The following is a 15,566-nucleotide window of genomic DNA, read 5'->3' on the forward strand; positions in this document are numbered from 1 at the left end:
ACTGAGATTGCCTTCAGTTGGATTAACCTTCCAAGAGGCAAAGGCAAGTTGTTTCAGGGCAACTGCCTCACCACAAGATTCAGTGTACCATGGACGGGAGGAAGGGTAAGACAACTGAAGGCGAGATGGGATAAATCTGTGCATGAGAGAGATCAGTTTGCTTTGGAAGAATTCACAGGAAGAATTGATGTCAGAGGCAGTGGAGATGGGAGACCAATCCAGACGATTGATGGCTGCTTGAAAACCGTCCCAGTCGACCTGAGTGAAATGCCAGACTGATTGGTCTGTAGTTGACAAGTTGACAAGGTCTGTACTTTGTTTTTCATATACTGTTTTGGGGAGAGGGGATGTGAAACAAAACCTATTATTCCAACTAAACCCACGGCGGGAGTATGCGCTCTACTGAGTGGCGTTCTAGTTCCTCAATATGATTTAATTCGGTGACATCTATTTATTACGTACGGAGAGGAAAGAGGGAAGGGTGGTCAAACAGAGAAAATCCATATTTAGAAAATGAAGAGAGGTTTAATGGTAGAAGAGTGGATGGGGGTAATTTTCCGCTATATTTGTGTACGTAATACTAATAAATACATTTATTTCCGAGACAAAAATATTTTGTCCAACATATTCAACGCTCTTACGTCACTAAACAGTGACGTCGTAAATTTTTGAGAAGGAAGAAAACTTGTCTATGTATTGCCATACTATATGGACGAAACATGTAATAAAGAAAAGGGAGCTCAAAGCGGAAGGTAATATAATGCGACTAAACAATGTATCCTTTTGTACAGATAAATGGCAAACATCAGAATCGAGCAATTGTACGAGATTATTTTTTAAAATATCATGAATGTACGGAGGTTAGGTAACTAAACTTAATATTCAATCTTATTGTGCGTTGTGTCGCTTTGACGTAAAAAGTAAACGAGAACGGAACCAGTTAAACTCACATAATCGTTTTATACACCTCAAGAACTAACTGTCGCTTAAACCACGTGTAAATGTCCTCGGAGCAAAAGGAAACGAGAACTTACATTAAAAAAAAAAAACACGATGTTATAGTTTGAAACCTACGTACGAATAGTGAAATGTTCTCGGAGGGACTGCAAATATAAATAAGAATACACAAAACAAGATAACAAGGACGAAAACAAAAGAAAATAAAAACATGTAGATTATTTGAGAAATAAAATATGACGTTTCAAATGAAAGACAAATGATTAAAATGGGAAAAATATGAACGTGGACGTGGATGTTTGAAGTAAAGAGGAGAAGCTAATTTTGAATTGTCATAAAGAAGAGGAGTACGTATTTTAAGATTATAGCGAAGAAGAAGAAGAGGGATTGCTGAAGGTGGCATGAATCGCGCGGCTTTGCGAGGTAATTAAACGAGGGATTGGGCAGTAAAGGATTGGTAAATTAGTGATTTGGAAGTGAAGGAGCGGTACTTTAGAGATTGGTAAACGATGAATGATGATGGTAAATTGTTGATATATAAACGAGGGATTAAGCCATGAATGATTGATAAAAATTATTAATAAAGGGATTGATTGATAAATGATAAATGAAGGATTTGACATGAGGGATTGGGCAGTGAATAATTGGTCAAAGTGATTGATAAATAAGATATTAGGCAGTGAATGATGGATAAATAAGGGTTTAAGCTGTGAATGATTGGTAAAATTGATTGATAAATGAGATATTGGGCAGTGTATTATGGAAAAATGAGGTACCGGGCAGTGAATGATTGATAAATGAGGGTTTAAGCTGTGAATGATTGATAAATGAGATACCGGGCAGTGAATGATTGATAAATGGGATATTGGGCAGTGTATTATGGAAAAATGAGGTACCGGGCAGTGAATGATTGATAAATGAGGGTTTAAGCTGTGAATGATTGATAAATGGGATATTGGGCAGTGAATGATTGATAAATGAGGGTTTAAGCTGTGAATGATTGATAAATGGGATATTGGGCAGTGAATGATTGATAAATGAGGGTTTAAGCTGTGAATGATTGATAAATGAGATATTGGGCAGTGAATGATTGATAAATGAGGGTTTAAGCTGTGAATGATTGGTAAAAGTGATTGATAAATGAGATATTAGGCAGTGAATGATTGATAAATGAGGGTTTAAGCTGTGAATGATTGGTAAAAGTGATTGACAAATGAGATATTAGGCAGTGAATGATTGATAAATGAGGGTTTAAGCTGTGAATGATTGGTAAAAGTGATTGATAAATGAGATATTAGGCAGTGAATGATTGATAAATGAGGGTTTAAGCTGTGAATGATTGGTAAAAGTGATTGACAAATGAGATATTAGGCAGTGAATGATTGATAAATGAGGGTTTAAGCTGTGAATGATTAGTAAAAGTGATTGATAAATAAGATATTAGGCAGTGAATGGTTGATAAATAAGGGTTTAAGCTGTGAATGATTGATAAATGAGGTCAAAGTTGTGAATGATTGGTAAAAGTGATTGATAAATGAGATATTAGGCAGTGAATGATTGATAAATGAGGGTTTAAGCTGTGAATGATTGATAAATGAGGTCAAAGCTGTGAATGATTGGTAAAAGTGATTGATAAATGAGATATTGGGCAGTGAATGATTGATAAATGAGGGTTTAAGCTGTGAATGATTGGTAAAATTGATTGATAAATGAGATATTGGGCAGTGTATGATGGAAAAATGAGGTACTGGGCAGTGAATGATTGATAAATGAGGGTTTAAGCTGTGAATGATTGGTAAAAGTGATTGATAAATGGGATATTAGGCAGTGAATGATTGATAAATGAGGGTTTAAGCTGTGAATGATTGATAAATGAGGTCAAAGTTGTGAATGATTGGTAAAAGTGATTGATAAATGAGATATTAGGCAGTGAATGATTGATAAATGAGGGGTTAAGCTGTGAATGATTGGTAAAAGTGATTGATAAATGGGATATTAGGCAGTGAATGATGGAAAAATGAGGGGTTAAGCTGTGAATGATTGGTAAAAGTGATTGATAAATGGGATATTAGGCAGTGAATGATTGATAAATGAGGGGTTAAGCTGTGAATGATTGGTAAAAGCGATTGATAAATGAGATATTAGGCAGTGAATGATTGATAAATGAGGGTTTAACCTGTGAATGATTGGTAAAAGTGATTGATAAATGAGATATTGGGCAATGTATGATGGAAAAATGAGGTACCGGGCAGTGAGTGATTGATAAATGAGATATTGGGCAGTGAATGATTGATAAATGAGATATTGGGCAGTGAATGATTGATAAATGAGATATTGGGCAGTGAATGATTGATAAATGAGGATCTAAGCTGTGAATGATTGGTAAAAGCGATTGATAAATGAGATATTAGGCAATGAATGATTGATAAATGAGATATTAGGCAGTGAATGATTGATAAAAGTGATTGATAAATGAGATATTAGGCAATGAATGATTGATAAATGAGGATCTAAGCTGTGAATGATTGGTAAAAGCGATTGATAAATGAGATATTAGGCAGTGAATGATTGATAAATGAGGGTTTAACCTGTGAATGATTGGTAAAAGTGATTGATAAATGAGATATTGGGCAATGTATGATGGAAAAATGAGGTACCGGGCAGTGAGTGATTGATAAATGAGATATTGGGCAGTGAATGATTGGTAACAGTGATTGGAAAATGAGATATTTGGCAGTGAATGATTGATAAATGAGGGTTTAAGCTGTGAGTGATTGGTAAAAGTGATTGAAAATGAGATATTGGGCAGTGAATGATGGAAAAATTGGATACTGGGCAGTGAATGATTGATAAATGAGATATTGGGCAGTGTATGATGGAAAAATTGGATACTGGGCAGTGAATGATTGATAAATGAGATATTGGGCAGTGAATGATGGAAAAATTGGATACTGGGCAGTGAATGATTGATAAATGAGATATTGGGCAGTGAATGATTGATAAAAGCAATTGATAAATGAGACATTGGGCAGTGAATGATTGATAAATGAGGGGTTAAGCTGTGAATGATTGGTAAAAGTGATTGATAAATGAGATATTGGGCAGTGAATGATTGATAAATGAGGGGTTAAGCTGTGAATGATTGGTAAAAGTGATTGATAAATGAGATATTGGGCAGTGAATGATTGATAAATGAGGGGTTAAGCTGTGAATGATTGGTAAAAGTGATTGATAAATGAGATATTGGGCAATGTATGATTGATAAATGAGGGTTTAAGCTGTGAATGATTGGTAAAAGTGATTGATAAATGAGATATTGGGCAGTGAATGATTGATAAATGAGGGGTTAAGCTGTGAATGATTGGTAAAAGTGATTGATAAATGAGATATTGGGCAATGTATGATTGATAAATGAGGGGTTAAGCTGTGAATGATTGGTAAAAGTGATTGATAAATGAGATATTGGGCAGTGAATGATTGATAAATGAGGGGTTAAGCTGTGAATGATTGTTAAAAGTGATTGATAAATGAGATATTGGGCAATGTATGATTGAAAAATTGGATACTGGGCAGTGAATGATTGATAAATGAGATATTGGGCAGTGAATGATTGATAAAAGCAATTGATAAATGGGATATTGGGCAGTGAATGATTGATAAATGAGGGGTTAAGCTGTGAATGATTGGTAAAAGTGATTGATAAATGAGATATTGTGCAATGTATGATTGAAAAATTGGATACTGGGCAGTGAATGATTGATAAATGAGATATTGGGCAGTGAATGATTGATAAATGAGGGGTTAAGCTGTGAATGATTGGTAAAAGTGATTGATAAATGAGATATTGGGCAATGTATGATTGAAAAATTGGATACTGGGCAGTGAATGATTGATAAATGAGATATTGGGCAATGTATGATTGAAAAATTGGATACTGGGCAGTGAATGATTGATAAATGAGATATTGGGCAGTGAATGATTGATAAAAGCAATTGATAAATGAGATATTGGGCAGTGAATGATTGATAAATGAGGGGTTAAGCTGTGAATGATTGTTAAAAGTGATTGATAAATGAGATATTGGGCAATGTATGATGGAAAAATTGGATACTGGGCAGTGAATGATTGATAAATGAGATATTGGGCAGTGAATGATTGATAAAAGCAATTGATAAATGAGATATTGGGCAGTGAATGATTGATAAATGAGGGGTTAAGCTGTGAATGATTGGTAAAAGTGATTGATAAATGAGATATTGGGCAATGTATGATTGAAAAATTGGGTACCGGGCAGTGAATGATTGATAAATGAGATATTGGGCAGTGAATGATTGATAAATGAGGTACCGGGCAGTGAATGATTGATAAATGAGATATTGGGCAATGTATGATTGAAAAATGAGGTACCGGGCAGTGAAAGATTGATAAATGAGATATTTGGCAGTGAATGATTGATAAATGAGAGTCTAAGCTGTGAATGGTTGGTCAAAGTGATTGATAAATGAGATATTGGGCAATGTATGATTGAAAAATGAGGTACCAGGCAGTGAAAGATTGATAAATGAGATATTTGGCAGTGAATGATTGATAAATGAGAGTCTAAGCTGTGAATGGTTGGTCAAAGTGATTGATAAATAAGATATTGGGCAATGTATGATTGAAAAATGAGGTACCAGGCAGTGAATGATTGATAAATGAGATATTTGGCAGTGAATGATTGATAAATGAGGGTCTAAGCTGTGAATGGTTGGTCAAAGTGATTGATAAATAAGATATTGGGCAATGTATGATTGAAAAATGAGGTACCGGGCAGTGAATGATTGATAAATGAGATATTGGGCAGTGGATGATTGATAAACGAGGGATTAAGCCGTGAATGATTGGTAAAAGCGATTGGAAAGTTAGATATTAGGCAGTGAATGATTGATAAATGAAGGTCTAAGCTGTGAATGATTGGTAAAAGTGATTGATAAATGAGATATTAGGCAGTGAATGATTGATAAAAGCGATTGATAAATGAGGGTCTAAGCTGTGAATGATTGGTAAAAGTGATTGATAAATGAGATATTAGGCAGTGAATGATTGATAAAAGCGATTGATAAATGAGATATTGGGCAGTGAATGATTAATAAACGAGGGACTAAGCCATGAATGATTGGTAAAAGTGTTTGGAAAATGGGATATTGGGCAGTGAATGATTGATAAACGAGGGATTAAGCCATGATTGATTGGTAAAAGTGTTTGGAAAATGAGATATTGGGCAGTGAATGATTAATAAACGAGGGACTAAGCCATGAATGATTGGTAAAAGTGTTTGGAAAATGGGATATTGGGCAGTGAATGATTGATAAACGAGGGACTAAGCCATGATTGATTGGTAAAAGTGTTTGGAAAATGAGATATTGGGCAGTGAATGATTGATAAATGGGATATTGGGCAGTGAATGATTGGTAACAGTGATTGGAAAATGAGATATTGGGCAGTGAATGATTGATAAATGGGATATTGGGCAGTGAATGATTGGTAAAAGTGTTTGGAAAATGAGATATTGGGCAGTGAATGATTGATAAATGGGATATTGGGCAGTGAATGATTGATAAACGAGGGATTAAGCCATGATTGATTGGTAAAAGTGTTTGGAAAATGAGATATTGGGCAGTGAATGATTAATAAACGAGGGACTAAGCCATGAATGATTGGTAAAAGTGTTTGGAAAATGGGATATTGGGCAGTGAATGATTGATAAACGAGGGACTAAGCCATGATTGATTGGTAAAAGTGTTTGGAAAATGAGATATTGGGCAGTGAATGATTGATAAATGAGATATTGGGCAGTGAATAATTGATAAATGGGATATTGGGCAGTGAATGATTGGTAACAGTGATTGGAAAATGAGATATTGGGCAGTGAATGATTGATAAACGAGGGACTAAGCCATGAATGATTGGTAAAAGTGTTTGGAAAATGGGATATTGGGCAGTGAATGATTGATAAACGAGGGATTAAGCCATGATTGATTGGTAAAAGTGTTTGGAAAATGAGATATTGGGCAGTGAATGATTGATAAATGGGATATTGGGCAGTGAATGATTGGTAACAGTGATTGATAAGAGATGTTGGGCAATGAATTATTGAAAAACGAGGTACTGGGCAGTGAATGATTGATAAACGAGGGATTGAGCCGTGAATGATTGGTAAAAGTGATTGAAAATGAGATATTGGACAGTGATTGATAAACGAGGTATTAAGATGTGAATGATTTGTAAAAGTGATTGGAAAATAAGGTATTGGTGGTGAATGATTGATAAACAAGGGATTATGTGGTAAAAACGACTGGTAAATTGTGATATTTGGTCTGAGCGATTGGCATGTTTGACGAGAATTGCATTGTATGAGCTCGGCCTCGGGGTAATGGGACAAGCTGTGGATTATTGAGTCGCAAGGTGTGGAAGAATGAATTAATGAATGAATGAGTAGTTGTGGATAATAAATAGTTAGGGGTAATGGGATTAAAATTTGGAACAGAAAGGAATAATGTTTAGGAGTGGTGGGGTCATCACTGTTTGGACAGTTTGATCTTCATCAAGTGAATGAAAACGTGGCCTGTCTGAAGTCGAATGAGCAGCAGACAGGTCACACAAATCAGATGATGGACGTGAAATTGAGACAGGTACAGAGATCTATGCCTTTCTGCAGGTATCTGGGGCCATCATCTGGGGCAGATGGACATGCCATCGATCATTCCTTTACTGGCAACGTGCATGGCATTGGTCGCCCCCTGGGTGGCAACCTTGCCAGTAAGCCCTGCCAACCGGCCAGTCACGGTGACGTCCCTACCAGAAAGTGACATCGCCCAGCCGACCATAGAACCGGGGAAGCCCTGCGTGTACACGGGTAAACACTCAAATAATCACAACGTCATGTTGTAGTCCAGCTGCTTACCTGGAAAATTGTGCACTTTGTGGTGAAAGCATGAAATTTGCCGAGGGGGGGGGGGGGGGCAAAGTATTCCAAATAATGAGCAAACGAACTTTAACATTGAAATTTGTTTGACTTTGTGCCTAATTATGGAAACATGAGGCGGGTTTTACATTTCCAGATGTGGACCCATTATATATTTTGAGTGTTTTAGGGGCGGGACAAAATTGTTTAAAGGGGAGGGGCATGAGACACAGAGGAGCAAACTTATTCCAACATTCAAAGTTCAAGTTGACTTTGTGATTATCAGTTTAAATCGACTTTTTGAATGTATACATGAAAACGATTTTGTTATTGATTGGGAAACTATACATTTCCCTCAAAGAGACACAACAGGTTTGTCAATTGAAGTATTAATTTTTTTAATTGTACATCATAAAGTCATATTTATTGGATTGTGTGCAAGTTAATGTCACAAGGGGGCAGCATGTTATGCAATTCCAAAATGGCAGCCTCCTTGAAACACTCTCTTGTGTGCCATGTATTTACAAAAATAGCACCACAGGTACTGAAGGAGCAACATTCGCTCAAACCCCCACAGACTCCCTCAGACCCTCATATTTTTATTGCCATGAACAAACTTTGGTATATCATGGGCGATGAAGGGCCAGACAAATAACGTCACTGGTGGAGGCACAAACATTGGCTCAAGATTGAAGTCCGTGGCAATGAATCATCATTATGGAACAGTAATTTTGAATATTTTGATCATTTATCACCCCAACAACATTGCAGCACTTACTCTGCTCTCTCTCTCTCTCTTACACACACCACACACACACACACACACACACACACAAAAAAAACAAAACACACACACACACACAAAGGTGGATCTTTTGAGACCAAGGAGTGCTCCGTTACACTTGCTGAAACCCGCATACCTTAGCAAACTGCCCAACTGCTCCTGGACTCTGTTTCCTTCTCTCCTGACAAGGTGGAGAAGTTTTTGTCAAACCTCGACTCTGATTCTGCAACTGGACCTAGACGGCATCACCCAACGGGTCCTAAAATCCTGCTCTGCCGCTCTATCTCACCCTCTCTCTGTTCTTTTCACCCTCTCTTTTGCTCAAGGTCATCTGCCAGCATCTTGGAAATCAGCAAACATCACCGCTTTACACAAAAAAGGTGCAAAAACAGATCCTTGCAACTACAGACCAATCAGCCTGTTCCCAATTATCAGCAAAGTCATGGAATCCATCATTGCTTTGGATATCAAATCCTTCCTCTTCTCCAATGGCTTGATCTCCGATCATCAATTTGGATTCAGACCAGGTCATTCTACTCTGGACATGGTGCTTCTGCTGTCTCAACAATGGATGGAGGTCGTCAACGCCAAACAGGAAATCAGAGCTGTCTCCCTCGACATATCACGTGCCTTCGATACGGTCTGGCACCCAACTCTGCTCACCAAACTCTCCTCCTATGGTATCCATGGAAATCTCCACGCTTGGCTTGCGGACTTGCTCTCTGGTCGTAGTCAACATGTGGCCCTGAATGGATTTCTCTCATCTCCCCTTCCTATTCTGGCTGGAGTTCCCCAAGGCAGTGTTCTGGGCCCTGTGCTTTTTCTGGTCTTCATCAATGATCTCTCCGACTCTGGAAAATCCTCTCTATCTCTTTTCTGATGACTCCACTCTCTGCCGCTCCATTCCTCATCCCTCAGATCGGCAGTCTTCAGCCTCCTCACTCTCTGCAGACCTGGACAAAATCACAGACTGGTCAAACAAGTGGAACATGTCTTTCAATCCTGACAAATCCCACACTCTTACTATGTCTCTCCGAAAAGACCGACTGGAAAACCCTCCCATCTACTTTCTCAACAATCCTCTCCAAGAAGTTCTGTTGCTCAAGCTTTTGGGTCTCACTATCTGCCATGATCTTTCCTGGGAAAACCACATTTCCAAGCTGGCCTCCAAAGCCAGTCGCGACTGGGCATCCTCCATCGTGTGAAGTCCTTCCTTGGCACACCTGAGCTCCTCACCACATACAAGGCTTTCATCCGCAGCTCAATGGAATACTGTTCTCCCCTATGGGCTGGTGCTCCTGCCTCACACCTAGTTCGGCTTCACGCTGTTGAAACCAAAGCTTTCAGAATCATTGGAATCTCCTGCGATGAAGCTAACTCCGGGGGCCTTTCACTCACTCACCGCCAGCAGGTCGGTGGTCTTTCTGTCTTCTACCGACTCATCTCCGGCCTTGCCCCCCCAGCTCTCTCTGTGCTCTGTCCCCCAAATATTCCTACTGGTCGCACAAGATCTGCCATCAACCCTCTTATGATTAAACTGCCAAAATCTCGGCTCTCTGCTCACCTTCACTCTTTCATTCCCCTTTTTTCCCGCCCCTGGAACAAACTCCTGCACTCCCTTCAATCCCACTCCTCCCTCCAGGTCTTTAAAACAGCTGTTGACCACCATCTCCTATCTTCCCCCATCCAAAACCTTGATCTTTTCTACCCCCGCTAATTCACCCCAGATCCACTTTTTTGAAATTCCAACTTCTTTCCTGGAAGTCCTTGCAGTGTCCATATGTTTTATACCTCACCCACCTCCCTCCAAGCCCTCTCCCTCCCACAGTTTTCTCGATGTCCCTGCTCTCAAATGTTGTGTTTGTGTCCTTCCTCCTCTTTCCCCATCTTGTCTACCGCTCCCCTTATTTTGTGTTTTATGTGTCGGTTTGACTTTTTGTGTGATTAATGTTAGCTCTTTCACGAGCCTCGATCTTGTATACAAAAACAAACAAAAAAAACAAACAAAGAAACAAAAAACATTGATTTAGCACGTACAGGATTGCCATCAAGAAAGAGCCATGTATTTTTTTTTTGTTGTTGTTGTACAAATAAGAGTTAAGTTAATAAGAGTACAAATAAGTTGTACAAACTCAAATAAGAGTAAAAAAAATAGAAGAAATGAACAGGGTCATTTTTTGTGTCCCTCTTGCAACCCCCACCAACTATACAATCTGTGACCACAGCCGAAGTTCTCAATCAGGTGGTCATGGTGGTCCCCAATTTTGACTAATGAAAACACTTCGGTTTGTTTTCCAGTTCTGAGCGAATTGTCTGGCTCGCAAGATGGAGAAAACGATGGTGGATCGTGCGTGGCCTTTCGTCGAGGTCCACCTGGCCCTCCCTGCCTTCCGTCCCTCTCTTGCCGCCGGCTCAACTCGGCGTCCGGTCACCTGCAGCTGGACCTGGACCCCCATCGCGGAGCCTTCCTGCGCTGGGATCCACCAGACTCGTGGACCGATGATTGGCGGCCAGGCGGAGGTCCAGCTCTCCAACGTCGAATGGTAGGGTTCACAAAATGGCTTTGAGGGTATTCTGTTTTGAGGGAAGAGAAGGAGGGTAGGGAAAGTAGTGTGTCGATGAATCCTTGCATTATACATTATACGTATTAGTAATTTCCTCGTACATTTTGATTTTATTGGGTGGGGGTGAGGAGAGCATTTTACAAAAAAAAAATGTAACTTGTTAGTTGTAAAATCGAAGATTTTTCAAGTATATTGGTCGGTTGCGTTTGTGGTTCTGTTTGTCTGTTTGTTTGTCACCGGCCTACAGGTCACAATTCTAAACCGATCGTCACGAAACTTCACCAAGCTGTATAGCTCGTCCCAATTGAGAAGCCTATTGTTTTTGGGGTCAAAACGTCAAAAGGTCAACATAGGCCAAAAGGTCAACATAGGCCAAATTTCTAAAATCCTCAATTTTCATCCAATTGACTTGAAATTTGAAGTGGAGTTGCATATCTGGTCACTGAATTCAACCACAAATTATATTTTAGGTGAACGTAGGCCAAAAGGTCAACATTGGCCGAACTTCTAAAATCACCAATTTTCATTTGATTGACTTGAAATTCTAAGAGTATACGTTCACTGAATTCAACCACCAACTATTTTTAAGGTCAACATAGGCCAAAAGGTCAACATAGGCCAAGTTTTTAAAATCCTCAATTTTCATCCGATTGACTTGAAAATTGAACAGGATTTGCACATTGAGTCACTAAATAGGGAAACTAACTTTTTTTGAGGTCAAAAGATGAAAGATCAACTCAAGGTCAACCTTACAAAATCATCATTTTTCATATGAAAAATCGTCACTTTTGTTCCTGCTGACCCGAGCTTTGATCAAGATTGTCAATTTTAATGTTGATGAAATGGACAGTTTGCTGTATCAATGGAATTTTTTTTTTCTTGGGGGTGCGGGGCGGATTTTGCAAGTATCGTGCTCCGCATGACGTCTTCTTGTTTGTTCTTTGGTGGATTGCAGGCATGGAGGAGGGGGCAATGGGCCCAAGGCAGGATGGATCTTGTGAACGCGTTCAGTGATGCCGTTATGAATTTCTCACTCTATGGTGTCAATGTGGAGCCAACACAGCCGAACAACTCGTCTCTGGGAGGTCACGGTACGACTGCCACGGGTCATTCTGCGATGAGTGCAAACGAACGGAGCCCAATTGTACATCATACGGCGTCCATCTTGGACCACGCAATGAATACGTCAGAAGAAGATTCCATGGAGGCTGGTGAATCAAAGGGAGAGGGATACTTAGGGAATTTTGATGGAGGCGGTGGTGACGATAGCCATCTTGAGCTAAGTTGCTTGTGGAGGGGCCTAGTTGCGTGGTTTTCTTGCGGGAGAGTAAAGCTGACTCCAAGCTGCGGTGGCTTTCGTTTGAGAGGTCTCCACAAGGGGGTCGAATATGTGGTCTGTGTGACCCAGGTGTTGCAACCAGAAGAGGCAGCCGAAGAAGAAGAAGAAGCAGAAATCGATGAAAACCAGAGAGAGGGGAATGGGAGTCACGTGAAGGAAAATCGAATCGCTGCCGTGGAACCAGGGAAGAGGAGACCTCTTGGGGAGCAAACAAGACTGGAAGGTGTCAACCGTGAGAATGACAAAAACATTGAGTACAGCATCGAGCAGCCAACTGGAAAGAAGGACAAACAAAAAACAACCAAGCGAGAGAATGATAAATCCAGGAAGGACCAACATGCTGCTCGCCGGAGACGGCAGTGTATGACCTTCATGCTCGACCCTTCACCTGTGCGTCACGTAGTGGTCGCCATGGCTACGGTGGGTGGGGCAGTATGCGTCATGCTGGTGCTCATCTGCCTCCTCGTCGCCTACATTACGGAAAACATGGTGACACCACCAGACCGTAAGGAAGATCTCCCAGGATCTACGGCGGCCATTTTGGAGTGAGACATTGGGCCGTTGTGATGTTGGTAGCTGCATTTCAGTTAGGGACACAAGTTGGGAAGACTCTTTTACTTGTGCTGCCAGAATTTGAAGGTATGCTTCAAAGTGCATTGCACAATACGATACTAGCACGACCACATGCCATGATACCAGCATGTCCCACTGGGCTGCCCCAGGGGCAGATGTGCATCTCAGAATCGACATCAAGCTTCCAAGGTAGTTTGGTGTTTGCTTGAGGTTTTTATTTATTTATTGAACATCTAAAAGTTGCTTCAAGCTTCACCGAAGCCAATGGCAAAATATTGTGATGAAAGCTTTCGTTAGTTATGGTAGTTGGAGCTAGTTAATTGATTGTTAAACTCTGTGGTGCATTTGTAACATGTGAACATGTATGTTGCTGTCCTGTAGAGTGGTGTTTTCCGGGTTGACGAGGGAGGGCCTCAGCCTCAGGACCCATGGGTTTGATAAGTATGTTGTGGATGCGAAATCGTACTAGTTCTTCATTCACATGTATCACCAGGTATTGACGGTTGTGATCACAATCGTATGATGGATAATCGCAGATTGTACAAACGCTCCAACATATCCAACCACACTCGCCACTCCAGCTTCAGCACTTCCTGGGTGTCACCATAAATCCCAGACGACGTGTTCCTCCATTTGATTGGAAGTGGGTTTGGCAGGCATGGAGAATGTTTGGGAGTTCTCATGTGACGTTGAGACAAATTACTTTGAAATGTTTGAAATCTATCAGGAGTGGTTTAGCGAAAGGCACAAAGGTTCCTGTCACTAATTCACTCCGGTACTCTTCAGGAAACCATCTAATTGTTCACTTCCTGGACACACACACACCACACACGACTCGTGTTCCACTTCCTGCACTCAAATCAAAACTTCGCTCTTAAAAAATAATCGGCCAAGATGTAGATAAGCAGCTGAATAATTATTTTCCCATCATGCTTTGCGAGTACGTTGGTTCAATGAGGCCTTGTTTCCAGCTCTCCCTTTTTAGTCAGATTCACTATGTTAACAAATATAATGTCGTTCAAAATTTTGGGAGATTAGCAAACCTGTACATTTTTGGAATCACCAGAGCATGGAGAATCCGAAAATCAATGTTGGCATTTGCACAGACACCTGCATGGCCGCCATTTTGGATTTTCAAAATGGCCGCCATAAAATGCATATTTTGCACTATCTCGGCTTCTAGTCAACAACAAAACAACAACATGCATTTTAAGGCCATTTTCCCTGCTAGAGCGGGGGTTAGCCTTGCGGTCCCCATGACAATCGTCTCCATTTTGCCCTATTTTCTGCATCTCTCCTTGTTAACCCCCTTGCCCGCATTTCTTCTTCCACCATCTTTAGCCAAGTCTTTCTCGGTCTTCCCCGTCCTCTACTTCCTTCTACATTCATTTCCATCACTCTTCTCAACCAGTCACTTTCATCCTTCCTCAACACATGACCAAACCATCTCAACCTGTTCCTCTTCACAGCATCAATCACAGGCTCTATTCCCATCATCTTTCACAATTCATCATTTGTCTTCCTCTCTCTCAACGATACTCCGCACATCCACCGAACCATTCGCATTTCCACCCTTTCCAGCCTTCGTTGCTGCTCTACGTTCATTATCCATGTCTCGCTCCCATAAATCATAACACTTCCCAGAAAACATAGGATTCGCATATATATATATATATTTTTTTGCATACTGGATCGAGGCTCGTGAAAGAGCTAACATTTATTTCACAAACAAATCAACCAGACAAACAAAATATATAAAAAGAGGGAGCGGAAGACAAGATGGGGAGAGAAGGGGAAGCACACAAACACAACATTTGAGAGCAGGGAGAAGTGTGGGAGGGAGAGGGCTTGGGGGGAGGAGGCGTGGGAAGGGGGGGGGGGGGTGGGGGTGGGAGAGATATAAAACAAATCGTAAGCAAATCTTGTCAATATTGTGGAAGTAGGGACATTTGCACCATTGGTCGAAGAGAAACATGAGGTCGCAGCACAGAAGGTACACTCAGGCACGATGACGTCATACCGCCAAGATTCTAGGTTGACTCGAAGCCGAGATAGCGCAAATTATGTATACTAGGGCATGCCCGTACGTGGGTGCCCGTTCCTTGCCAAAAAAAAAAAAAAACGCTACCCGTACGCTCTACCCCGCCCGTACGCCCGTACGCCCGTAAACAAAAAAAACAATGCTCTTCACTTCCGCCCTTCGCTCTGACTGAATTGGGAGAAATAATGCGCATAAGAAATCGAGAAATTATTATTTTCTCCGGAAGAAATCGAATTACGAACCGTAATGGCGCACGCGCTCGGCTCGGCTCGCTCTCACATCGGCCACGCCTACGCAACAAAGCGTTCTGTGATTGGCTGCCGGAAGTGAAGTCTTCACTGTCCGGAAGGTCGCAAATCGCAGTT

At 40.6% G+C, this 15,566-nt stretch overlaps 1 protein-coding gene across 1 annotated transcript; it reads left to right on the forward strand.

The window, feature by feature from the left end:
- The first annotated feature begins 1,327 nt into the window (after positions 1-1,327).
- On the forward strand, positions 1,328-14,994 carry FNDC10 (fibronectin type III domain containing 10). The gene is made up of 4 exons (XM_068135344.2): positions 1,328-1,380; positions 7,655-7,852; positions 10,983-11,227; positions 12,204-14,994. Exons 1-4 carry the CDS (start codon positions 1,359-1,361, stop codon positions 13,134-13,136), a joined length of 1,398 nt encoding a protein of 465 aa, XP_067991445.2. The 5' UTR covers positions 1,328-1,358; the 3' UTR covers positions 13,137-14,994.
- The last annotated feature ends 572 nt before the right edge of the window (positions 14,995-15,566 follow it).

This window comes from Myxine glutinosa, chromosome 14 (assembly GCF_964187855.1).
Source record: "Myxine glutinosa chromosome 14, kmMyxGlut1.1, whole genome shotgun sequence".
NCBI lineage: Eukaryota > Metazoa > Chordata > Myxini > Myxiniformes > Myxinidae > Myxine > Myxine glutinosa.